The sequence below is a fragment of the Phaenicophaeus curvirostris genome, chromosome 2, assembly GCF_032191515.1.
Source record: "Phaenicophaeus curvirostris isolate KB17595 chromosome 2, BPBGC_Pcur_1.0, whole genome shotgun sequence".
Lineage (NCBI taxonomy): Eukaryota > Metazoa > Chordata > Aves > Cuculiformes > Cuculidae > Phaenicophaeus > Phaenicophaeus curvirostris.
Genome location: NC_091393.1, coordinates 40,319,508 through 40,332,623, shown reverse-complemented (window position 1 = coordinate 40,332,623; position 13,116 = coordinate 40,319,508). Strand labels below are relative to the sequence as shown.

At 39.7% G+C, this 13,116-nt stretch overlaps 1 protein-coding gene across 4 annotated transcripts in view; it reads left to right on the top strand.

Moving 5' to 3' along the window:
• The window catches only part of CEP85L (centrosomal protein 85 like), a 144,499-nt gene that overhangs the window by 71,822 nt on the left and 59,561 nt on the right, over window positions 1-13,116 (top strand). For all 4 annotated transcript variants that reach the window (XM_069851777.1, XM_069851775.1, XM_069851774.1 and 1 more), the window contains exon 3: window positions 3,168-4,006. In XM_069851777.1, the coding sequence (XP_069707878.1) occupies window positions 3,168-4,006 (839 nt within the window). The remainder of the gene's footprint in view (window positions 1-3,167; window positions 4,007-13,116) is intronic.

Here is a 13,116-nt window from a genome sequence, read left to right as displayed (position 1 = left end):
GGAGAGACCTACTTTTAATTCTGAATTAGACATTTCGTTTACCCCTGACTGTATAGAAAGGAAAAATCTGCTGCTTGGATAAAGTAGTCTTTGGCAGGATTTGGGCAGATATGGTTTTATCTCCAGAAGAAATAATGTCTTAAATTCCTTGGTGTTTTCTAGATGCTGTCATATTTTTGCTGAAATTTCTGAATTTCATGCTTTTCTTGCAGTGTGAGGAGATGTTTCAGAATTCAGACTGACTCTCCTTCCAGCTAAGCATGCAGTCAAGGCAGACTGGAAAAATATGCTCAAAGAAGAAGTGTGAATTTTTTCATATGTTTCAGTGAGCGTTAATGGGAAGACTAATTAGGACAACTTGAAGCCAAAATTGTTGGGTTTTACTTCAAGACAAATTGTCAGAGACATCCATCAGCTGTAGTTGAATGCACATGGCATTTGAAGTTTAAATCTGCTTGAAGAGTTTAGAATCAGAAGTGAGGAAAAAGAGTTTAAGTCTGACTTGGGGCTTAAATTTTGGGTGGGACAAGGAAAGATTAAAATCTACCATACGTGAATAACTCCAATGTCTAATAAAAACAGCTGAAGGAGATCATATACTTCTAATTATTATGCTCTTTCTTCTGGTTTGAAGGCCGTGTGTAAGTGACATTAAGTCAATGTTTCAGACTGAAAATGCTGTATTAAATACGACTATATATATTTTTTTTTTATGGAATTGTATTTAACTTTTACAGATACAGGCATACAGGCTTCCTTTTTCTACCTTTCTTCTGCATATGTGCTATTTCTTCTCATAGAAACCTACATAGCCTGAAACACAGGTCCCTCACAGTCAGTTCTTTTTGAATCCTAGTATACTCTTATTTTTCTGGGTATAAAAAAGCCTGTGACATCTTCCTTCACAGGACTGACTTTGTGCTTTGTCAGATTCAGCTTCTGAGTAAGGTACAGTAGTTAGTTTGCTTGGATGTTACAAAGGCAGCATTCTCTGCCTAAGGAGTACCTCTACAAGAAGAGGTGCCTTTCCTTCTGCTGTGCATTTTGTTCCCTACTCTCCATTGGAGAGCAGAAGTGCCTCCCTGGCCCTTTGCTGAATGCTTCCCAAAAGCAAGACTCTAATCCTGTATTTTCCATCCTATAATATGTATGTTCAAGACTCCAGCTGCATCATGTCGTATCCCTCTTTCACCTTATCACTGCTTTGATGTCAGAAGTGACTGAGTACCTGTATTCCTATTGCAGAGCAGGGCTGGAAGCTGGTAGCCCCTGCTAGGTAGAGTAGCAAGATGTACCTGGTTTGTAGTGCCTCTCTGTGCAACCGTCTACTGTGCTATGAGAGAGGTCAGGAAAACAGAGCTGAGGGAAACTGATACTGCACCTGACACAGGCAGATTGATTACATGTGGTGGGCATATCACAAATTTGGGAACTTGTTGCACAACGCTATCTGCACTGCTTCAGTAGCAGCGTTACAAATGTGTTTGTTCAATGTGTTTGGTCAGAAGACTTGATTCCTTCCACCTGAAATGGGCCATCATTAGCACTCTATGCATAACTGAAATTATTGGTCCATTTCAAGCAGCTCAGACACTTCTGTCAAGTCTTAAAAACAGCTGTGTTCTGTCACTGCTGTGAATGCAGACAGCTGGATAGGGGCCAGAGACAATGTGGTGTGAGCTTAAACTTTGAAATGAGAGGGTACATGATGGGGCAGCGACCTGTTAGGAGGCAGGAAGGCTTCAGCAAGAATTTCTGCCTTCTACCCTGATTTGTTTAGGAACTGGAAGACCAGATTGTGATAAACAGGTATCAGTCAAGGAGCTGTTTATTTTGTGGGCTATAAAGCATTTTTCTCATGAGATGTGTGGCTGTAGGGCTACAATATTTTGTGTTGTGTGGCAAGTGTAAGGAGTGAGGAAGCGCGGTCCCAAATAGGGAGGAGTATGCAAGTTGGGGTGAACTTGTCTGTATTTTGGATGTGTAAGGGAGAAGTGCTGCTGTTTCACCATTGGAAACTCTCCTTTTTCATGTGTGGTATGGTATATTGAGTAAATATCCTTTGAAAGTGTGCCAAATTAATAATATGTTCTGGCCTCCACCTTTTTTTTTTCCCCTTTTTAATTCTCCCACTATGCACTCTTGTACCAGCTGACAAAACCCAGAGAAATAAGTTCTCTCTAGGTTAGGATGAGAGAAAGAAGAGCACACCTGTCTTGCTCTTGGCAAGAAAGACCCCAGAAGAGTCTTTTAATTAGAGCAATTTCATTCTGTCTATCTGCTGTGAACCTAACAAGCAGTATGAGCTTGTTGAGATGCAGACATGTGAAATGGTGAGCTGATCCTGTAATGGGAGGATTAGGTGTTTATTTCTGGTTGTCCACAGCCTGTGGTGCAAAGCACATGTCACTGGACATGTGAGAGTGCTCAGCTAGCCCCCAGTAACCTCTCCCTTACCTCTCTCATCTTTGCTCCTCTGTCCACTCCTGAATACCACCTCACAAATTTCTCTGTTCTTTTCAGCGTGGGGTAGATTTCATGGATTACGCTGCACGTGCTTTCTTTGGTATTGTACTTGGGTATCTAAATAGCACAAAACCTAAAGAGAACACACAAAATCTTGCTTTTTTAAATAATTCATCTAGGGAAGTGTATTTTGAAATTGTTGATGTCCAAAAGGGATGAATAATTCTGTCCAAGAGGCCATCGTTAAAATGACTCATCTCCAGCACTGCTGTCTTACAAAGTACATTTATTGAATTGTTTTGCCTTTAAAAAAATGAGAAGAGTGGTGGAAGAAGAACCAGTCCTGGGGCTCCTGAGTTGTGTTACCTCTACCATTTGTGATATTCAAACTACTTAAAATTATGTGGGGTTGGGGAGAAATCCTGCCTACCACCTTAAAGCCGGGGAATAAATGCTGCCTTCTACCTGCAGCCGGAGAATTATCAGCCACTGCTTAGTTCAGATCTCTTTGTAATGACAGCACCTAAGCAAAAAATCTCCCTCTTTAATAGGCTTCCTCTCTCATAGTCTTGAATGGTAAGAAAACCCTACTTCAGTTTCCTTCAGTTTTTGCATTTCACCTTGAATTTGATGTTTTGTCTTCTAGGCACTGATGTTACTAAGTTCTGTATTGTACTCATGTGACAAATCTCTCTTCTCAGATCATTCAACTTCAAGTGGTACATCCTCGTTTAAGCCCAGCCGATCACTGGTTTCTATTCCCACTGCCCATGTGATGCCGTCTAATGCCAGCTCTTCACTATCCAAACACAGGGAAGCTTTCAAGTCTGATAGCTCAAAACAAAGTACAAGATTTGTACGATCAGGAGGAGACAGAAATCAGGGTATCCTGGACAGTTCTCTTGACATGAAAGATGCGAGACCTGTAAGAAAATGGTCCTCCTTGTCTAAACTCAGCTCACCAAATACCTTCAGCCAAGATGGTAGTAATCATTCAGTGGATTCCAGGGCCAGTACAGACAAACTCAGCTCACCAAATACCTTCAGCCAAGATGGTAGTAGTCATTCAGTGGACTCGAGGGCTAGTACAGACAAAGCTGCTTCACCACAATTAAGGACAATTGGGCCACGTTGTTTGCATGACAGCATGGAGTTGCTACAAATAGAGGACAAAGAAGTGGGGAAAAAACGATCTTCTCTACTGGACTGCAAATACAAATTTGAGACATGCAGCAAGGATGATTTTGTTTCAGATTCCTCGAGTAGGAGACATGCCTTAGACTTGACCTACAGTGCCTTACCTGAAAGCAAACCTGTGGCAGCCAGCTGTGAAGCTTTCGGACAGAGATATGCAACTCTGGGACAACAGGCTGTGAGCGGAGCTCCCATACAGCCAGCAGTAAGGACTCAAATGTGGCTTAAGGAACAATTACGTGCAAATCCCCTGGACTGCAGGACTGCTAAGGAGCCCTATGCCATAGCTGCATGGCATGTGCAGCAGCTTGAAGATTTCAGAACAGGAGGTGAACAGCCTGTGCAGGTAAGGCTAAAGCTCGGTGTTTGCTGCCATCATGTGGCATTATGTGTTATACCTGAGGAATAACACAGTTTTTAATAAAATGGGAAGAGGAACAGGTCCTCTTTTTGAGGTGATAGTGTTTTTAAACTTCCATTGGGAATGCTGCTACTTGTTTCTCAGTATGACCAGAGTGCGAGCAGGTTTTTTTCTAACATCTGCTTACAGTTCATTCTGATTCAGTGTGCCAGATACGTGAGACTAGCGTATCTTTTTCTGAAGATGGACACAGTAAGAGGTTCATCAAATAACATTTTCAGTAGCTCTTAGTCTTTGGTCACACTACAGTGGAGGAATGTGAATATGTTTTGATCCAAATGGATTTACAAAGAGGCTGCATTTGTGGTTGACTGCAAGAGAAATGACTCCTACATACTGCAAGGATGAATATTCAGTGTCACTATGCCTAGGACTTAAAAAGTGAATTCTGTTTGATGTTAATGCTTTTTAAATAATTAGTCGACTACTATTAGTTGATTCCAATCTAGTTGTTTAAAATAATATATAGGCTTTATGTTTCATAGTTGAAATATTTTCATATAGGAAACGTCAAACACGGTTTTAAGAGACAGATAACTTTCCAACATGAAAATTCACAATCTTTGTTTCCAGCTCTTACCCTAAGGTTTTGAAGGAAGACTATTTAAAATTCGCTATTTAAATAAGTTTAAATCTGTAAGACTATTTAAATCTGTTCAGGTTTACCGACGCAGGTAAACTTGACTTGCCAAAGAAATTCCAAGTGGATTGTAATATGTAGATTTTCCTGAACGACAGTTTGAGGTTAGACTAGGATATTAACTGGGCAGAGACAATCTAGCTGTATGTTGAAATACCTGTTTTCTCCAGCCTGAAGATAGATTAGGTAATTTACAAAGTGTTGTGCTCAACTTTTGTTGTATCTCCTAATGTGTGTTGAAGGAAAGGCTGACAAGGTCAGAGGTTCTCAAGATGAGATTATGCTTTTAAATAATGATCTGGATTTTTAATGTTCTTATTTGGCCTTAAAAAAACCTTGAATCCAGTTAATGCAGGCAAACTAATATTAATCCTTATATTAATCCTAATATTAATCGCTTTAAAAACTCGGCAGTGTTCCAGGTAGCTACTCTTTTACATTACCTCTATTACTACAGAAACCCTCATCTTTTGCTAAACTTTCTGGAGACTTTGATGTCGAGAAATTACTCAGGTAGAGAGTCGAGGCTGAAGGGTCATCTGAAAGCCAAAGTGGTGGAAGCTGGAGGCACTGCCAGCTGTGCTCTGGGCAGTTGGCACCTGCCAGTGGTGTTGGGGAGCACATGAGGGGCCTGGGGAGTGAGAGCAGGGTACTGTGGAAGACCTAAGTCCATCCGTTCATTCAAGTCTTCCTGAACACCTGTGAGATGTGGCTGGCTGCAGCCATCAGCAGTGCTGTCTGTGAGATTTGCGTGCGGATTACTGTGCCTGGTGGTTCTCCTTTGAGTTTAAATACGTATTCAGAATAAGATTTATTTACATCTTTCCTTTATTTAGGTATATGTTTCTTCACCGTCATTTATGTACGTTTCAAAACAGTTTGTTTATAATGAATGTTTCAGAAATGCTTATTTATCTTAGGGTCAAAACACTTCCCACCTTTTGTTTTTCATGTCTCTCAAGTGTTTACTCACTAATGGGGGTTAAGTACAGTGTCTTCTTTTTGTATGAAAGCAAAGTTTTGTGTTTGAAACAGTTGACACCCTATATATATTATGGCTATTCAAAAACTTTGTTCATGCAGGCATTGATGCCAAGCTTTGTTTTGGGGACAGAGCCAACAGGGGGAGGACAAAGCATTATTTACCTTTCTTCCTGAATTCGTGAAGAGGTGCTACATCTTTTCAAGTTTTTGAGATTGTAATGTTATAGGATGAAGGATTGAATAAAACTTTATTTTTTCTTGCTATTTTTATATCTATATCAGTATTGATACATATGTTATAGGTCCTGGCGTAGGAACAGATGATCCTGTTGGCTGTGTGGTCAGTCCTGGAAAGTAGGGAAGTCCTTGAAGCTGTAACCTTTACTCTGCTTACCCTGGCTTCCCACTTGATTGCAAGGAGGAGGGCTACAGGGAGTCTGACAGTAATAAAGGGCACAAGGGCTGCAGAGGGGATTCCTGCTGGCCTTAGCAAGCACATTTATGGATATGATTTGGAGTTGTGTTGATGGGCTCTGAAATGTGATATATTACGTTTCCTCGAGTGAGAAGATGTGCTTGTGAAATAGGACCCAGAGAAACAGAAAGTTAAAGCATGTGCAAGACCTATAAGCTTTTAGGCTCTTAGTTAGCCCTTGTCTGCCCAGTCTTTCTACCCAGAGGTTACAGCTGCAAGGAGGAGGGATAACAGAACAGATGAAAAAAAATGTTTCTTCCTGTCTTGATATCTGTTATCTATAGAAACCTCAGTGTAAGGACGACATAATCCTAGTTGTATGTACGAGCGGCTAGAGGTCAGCCCTGTGGAAAGAGATCTGGAAGTCTGGGTTGATGGAAAATTGAATATGAGTCAACAGTGTGCCCTGGCAATGAAAAAAGCCAACCTTGTTCCACTCTACAGTGCATTGGCGCAGCCCCACCTCAAGTACTGTGTGCAGTTTTTGGCACCTCAATATGAGAAAGACGTCAGACTACTAGAGTGTGTCCAGAAGAGGGTGACACCTGTTCTGTGGGAAGTGTCTGAGGTCACTTGGGTTTGTTCAGCTTGCAGAAAAGGCAGATGAGGAGTGACTTTACCCCAGTCTTCAACTTCCTCAAGGGGCACAACAGAGGGGGAATTGCTGATCTCCTGTCTTTGGTGACCAGTGAAGAAATGGAATGAAGCTGAGTCTGGGGAAGTTCAGATTGGACATTAGGAAAAGACTCTTCAATGAGAGGGTGGTTGGAACCCTCTCATTGGTGGTTGGAAGAGGCTTCACAGGGAAGTGGTCATGGCACCAAGCCTGTCAGAGTTTGAGTAGCATCTGGATGATGCTCTTAGTCACACAGTTTAGTTTTAGGTAGCCCTGCAAGGAGCGGGGAGTTGGCCTTGATCCTCATAGGTCTCTTCCAGCTTGTGATGCTTTGTGATTCTACAGTTGTGCTATTTTGTTTTCAAAGTTCACCTTCTGTGCACCTGGAAGCTGATAGCTGTTATTTCCAAGAAACTAAGAAAAGTACAATCTGAAGTGGAATATATACCTAGGGAATAGAGCAGAAAGTATAAGATTTTGCTAGATGAAGATGGCAATTTATAAAAGGGGGATACCCCCCACTATTTTTCTTTTCCTTTTAGTGGGTGGTATTTTTGCTGGTTTGCTTTTAGTAAGTATGTATGCTGATGGAAATGCAGTGCTTTTTATAGGACTGAAAAAATTATAATTTATGGTCATTTTATCTTAAAACCACCTTTGCCATGAGCAGAAGAAGAAATTAACTTTGCTTTTAAGTGAGAATCTGGAGCAACTTTGTGTATCTTTATGGTAGGATGGGAGAGGGAGAGACTACAGAGGACAGCTATCACTAATGAAGGAAAAATAGACTACAACTACTTTTTTAGTTGATTTTGCATACTGATGGTTCAGGAAGAGCTATTGGTCATAAACGAGTAGTTTGCAAATAAATTTTTATGCCTTTACAGAGCACAAAACTCTGAATTAGGATTTATTTTTATGAAACCACATAAGGTTTGAATTTAAGTTTACTATAAAGCATAATATATTACAGCCTTTAAAAGCTGTTCCAGGGTTAGTTACTCTCAAAATTAAGATTCTCTGCTTCTTTAATAATCTGAATTTGTCTGAACTCGGCATCTACCTGTTGGGGTTTTTTTTAATACTTTTACTCCTAAATGAAAAAGCTTGTAATCTGGCTTTTCCATTCCAGTCGTAAACGATAGTTTTTAAAACAAAATATTTACTGTGTGTCAAAGGAAGCTTAGAGTGCCAGGCAGAAGATCTACAGCTACGTCCAGATTCTTTTTCAGAACATGGTCAGGTTTGCAACTGCGGAAAAGAAGCTGTGGATCAACAGAGTGCCTCTTCAGAGAGGATGCATTGTTCAGCTGTGGGTGTGATGTTTGTATGTTTCAGAAATAAATCTCCAAGGAGGATCAGGTCTATGTTTATCGCATAAAATCATGGAGTTGTATGTGAAAGTTCTCTAGCTAATGTGGACTATATAATGGATGCTGTTTGAAGATAAAAACATTCTCCTACACGTTTCCAAGGAACAGATTTTTAGCAGTAATTCAATGAAAATAGTTTCTATGCAGAATTTGTATTTCACCATACACTTAATTATTTTCAATTTATATAGCTAATCTTTGAGAATGCTTGACCATTGCGATGATTTTTTAGGCCTGTGTTAAAGGAAAAAATGCTTGTAATACACAACAGCTGTTCCCATTTGCTGAACTGGGCGGGGGGGGATACACACAAATCTGGATAAAAAAGCAGTGTGTTTTCATGTAAAGACATTTTTTGAGGCCAGATGCTATTATCTGTCCTATTTTCTGAATGTACCTGGCTACGTACAGCATCTTGCTTCAGAAATGAGGTCTAAAATGAAAGCATGCTTTTAAAATTGTGGGAGATAATAGAAGAGGAAGGAAGATTTTAGAAGGTCAAGTATCTGCTTATTAGCTCTGTACAATGTTGTTGGCATCCTATGATGAATCTTTTTTTTTCCAGTGTGTTGAGCATCTGTATGATTTCTTCATGGTGTGCTAACTTGTGTCAGAATATAGCAGAGATAATAGATTGAAATGGATTAGGTGCATCTTTTTCCTTGTCTATATCTGGTTTACAACTTTTTCTTTAATGAGGAAAACACTGCCTTATTCATACCATGTACATAAAAGTTACTGTAAGTTAAATTATAATGCATTGAGAAAGTTAGTGATGCTACAGCAATCTTCATTTCAAATCAGAGAAGGAAGGAAGTAAGCTGCAGGCATACCTAAACGTGGGTAAACAAAGTTTAAAAATGCTAATTGAAAGAAAAAGTTACAATATTCTTCAGATAATATTGTTGCCACGGAAAATTTTATTCTTAAATACCAACTCAAAACTACGTTTTCTTATGATCCTGGCAGATCAGAAAACTAAAAACAATTAATACCAACATTTTTCCAGTGTCACATTTTCATGAATTCATACTTTTCAGCAAGATAAAACTTCTTGTCGTGAAGAATTATCACTTTCAGTTGGCAGAGTGAACTCTGTGAGCCACAATTAAGTTTTTCTATTCTGTTCCTCATGCTGTAGAGTTGGTAGTCCAACAACTGGGTTTCCATTCATTATACCACATATGAGGGCTTAGTCTGAAGTAAGTGCTAGCAGATGATGGGAAACCAAACTTGGACCATGCTTGATTGCAAAAAGAGATTTGGCATTGGTTAACTGATAGCTTTGCCATTTTTTTTATATCATCTCAGGAAAACACAAGTTTCGGTTTTAGCAGCGTATTTCAGTGTTTGTGGAAGATTCTGTGATTTTCATTGCTGGCTGAGAGGAGGCTGGGGTTGTTTCCTGGGGATGTTTCTACATGCTGTTGGCAGAATTTCATACAGACTTACTTTGTATGCAGTTTTGGAATGAGAAGTACGTCATTAGTGGTGGCAGTACAGTTCTCTTTCTCCTTTTACTGAAAAGGAATATGTGATTTTTATGTTTTGTCAGGGCTAACTAATTTGTTAGTTTTAACTGTTAAACTGTCCCAGTGGTTTTCCTGAGACAGGAAAACTTTTGAATATGCAGAAGAGCATGAAAACAGTAAGCTTTGTACAAGCCTGAGCAGAGTATAAATCAATTGCCATTTTGCTGGGAAAACCATTTGTGTTCTTCTTCAGACTAGAGTGGGCTTTGCATCAATTTCTGTGGTTCTCCTATGCGTTGTGCCCTCAGTGTCAAGCATCAGCAGAGATCCTCCTAAACAATACATAACTATGTAACTGTTAGAACATATATCCATCCCTTGCATATACATTTACAGACTTTTTCTGAAAAAGCTGAATGTTTCAAGATTATCAAAATAAGCAGTAAAGTGCTTATGGTGATGTAGCTGTGCAAAGGTTTCTGCTTTAAATAACATATAAAAGGCTATACATGTGTAATTTGCAGAAGCTATTTTAAATGTATATTGCATATATTCTGGAGCAGATGGGAAGAAAGCTTTCATATTGACCATCCATGCTGCACCAGCAGGTGTTGCCTAAGCTGTGGAGCAGGTAGCATGGAGAGGAACGTGGATACCACTTAACAGTAGAACCCATGTAAACTCTCTGTTTGCCTATGCATACGGGCTTTTTCCTGTAAAAAGTCTTTTTGTAGATCCAGTTTAGATGGGTCACTTCTAGACAACTGAACCACCCCACAACAATAGTAACTGTCTGGAAATCCTGAATATGAACATGAGTAGGTCAGTTCTGTGATATATTCAGCACTTGTGAAAAGTGTGGAATCAACAGTGAATGTGCTGAATCAGTAGAAAGAAAAATGTGTTGGCAGTAGAAAGTTGGAAACTGGGGCTTCCCCTGCCCCTTAAGCAACATCTGGCTCTTGCATGTGTGCAGAAGGCTGTTAATATGTGTGTAAGGTATTTCTGTGGTGTTGGTGCACTTTGTTTCCATGTTATTGTACCTGGGAAAGAGAAAACAGCTACAAGGTAATCTGTTTGGCCTCAGTCTGGCCACCTGCTTTCCTAGCATATTTCGAGTGTGCAGAGCTACCTTCTGGTCCAATAATTACAGCAGAAGTGAGGGGCTCTTTGTCACTATCCTTGCCAGGGACTTGCGGGAAAAGTTCATTTTCCTGTAAAGGGCCATAGAAGAGGGTGCTGTATGAGGCTTATGTTGCACGCTTAATGTGTGGACAAGCCGTGGACTGAGTGATTGTCCTGGCAAGTACCACATGGTATGTCAAATACTACTTGAGGGCTCCCACGCTGCACACTTGACCTCTGCATAAGTGGTAAGTCCGTCTTGTTAAGGATGTAGCACACTTAGATTTGTGCAGATGCACCTACTGCTCGTGTACATGGCAGTGTTAAGGGCTTCTTGGGCAGAGCTGTGATAACCCTTGCTAATGGTCATTTGTTGTCACTTCTTTTGACAACTTCTTCTGATACTGCTGGATAACGTTAATGGCTTCTGGCTTTTATGATGTTGCTGTGAACTGTTCGTGTCAAGAAGGGTGTAACTAATAATCCTGCTTTCACATTTAAACTTTATTTATCCCCATCTCAGCTGCTGAAAGCTGCTTTTCATGGATATCTGTGTTTCCATTACAGCATCTCTGCTTTTGCTCTCCACAGGTGATTTGATGTATGCTGTTGACCCACTGTAGGTGTTTCATTTCTGCCTTCCTCCTCTATCTGTGTCACTTCCCAGGAAGTACACATTCTACAGAAATACCATTTTATAGGCTTTGTTTTCTGCTGTCCCATTTGCAGAACTGATGCTCCTTGAAGGCTTTCAGATCTTTTGTAGTTTTTTAAATACCAGTCAGCCCTAGCAATGAGAAAACTTCACTAACTGCTGATGCATACTTGGATTTCTTCATGTACTCAGCAAGGCTCTAGATGCTTTCATTACTCAGTGGCAGACAGATAATTGTGTGCAGCTCTTGGGCTCCTTTGTAGTAAAATAGGTATGTGAACACTTTCTCTAACTGACAGGTATTTCAGTCTCAGCAGTCTTTGCTTATCTATATTCAGTTTCTTGGAAATGTCTACATTATTGTTGCAAAACCCTCAAAACAAGATTTGAGAAGGAAGTAGAGCCTCACAGGGGTTCACATCAGCTTCACAAGGATAAAAGCAAGAACCAGAACCAAGACGATAAGCAGAAAATTGAGTAGCAGGTTGAGACCTCTGTTGTTAGCAAGATCCATCATGTGCATCAGTCTGCCCTCTTGTGCTTGCAGTAGACTCTTGATTGTAGCTTTGGGTTGCTCCTGCAGGAGTGAGCAATGTAAACTCGCATGAGTTTCACTTTGTCTTCAGCTGTTTATCTGTTTTTAGTTTCTGCCACTTATGGAAAAAAATGTTCGTTTACAATAAGCAGATTCCCTCCCAGTCCCCCTCAAAAAAACAACCTGGGTGCTCCTTTTATTTTCCAAATACCATAATAATAATAATAATAATAATATAATCCCAAACTTAATTATAACTTCCGTTTCACTACTGAAGAACTTCTGAAGAACTGGTTAATGGAGAAAATAGTTGAATTTTATATGATTTAGCTCTATTTATTTTTTTTAATTCTTAGGGTACTCTTCAGGCCCATTTGATTTTAAAAAGAATGACTGTTCTCAAGACTTCCTTCAGCAACAGGTTGTTGAAGATATACTTTTAAAAGATATTCAGCAGGTGCAAAAAAAATAATAGTTTATCATCTAGGTGACGTGTAACTCTATTAATAGGAATATGTCCTACCCTTCTAGGACTTGGTTTTGTGCAGCGTGGTAGGTAGGATTTTGCCAGCAGTGAGCTGTGTGGGATTCATTGCAGCTTTGCAAATGCCTTATTAAGAATCTGGATTGAATTGGCAAAGGATGCATCCTTGGTGTTTTTAATAGCACATAGACAGTAACTTATTTTAAGATAGCATTATCAACTTAGCAATTGTGTTTATATATAGAAATACACGTGTATGCAAATAAACGAAACAAGTAGGAATCTCTCAGCCCTAACAATGAAATGTTGCCAAACCTCCCTTTTAGTAACCAGTGAAGTTTTTAGGGAAGAGCACAAGAGGGCAGTGTTTGATAGTTTCATATCTTGTACGAAAGTGGAACTTTTGGCATTCCTTTATCTAAAAAAAAAAAAGTAATGGGCTTAAAAAGCAGTCAGTTTGCCTAAACTGTCATTCAGATATTGCAACACATCTAGATCCTGTATGAAATAATTTAAATTACCAGGGTTCTTACTGAGATGAGCATCAGTATTTACAGGAATCCTGGTGTTTTTCTTAATCCTTGCAGTGAGGAAGAGATGTTCAATTATCTCCTTCCCTAATCAAAACACATTTTTTTTGTTGTTTCAGTTTTTAACATCTAAGGCAAAGCTAAAA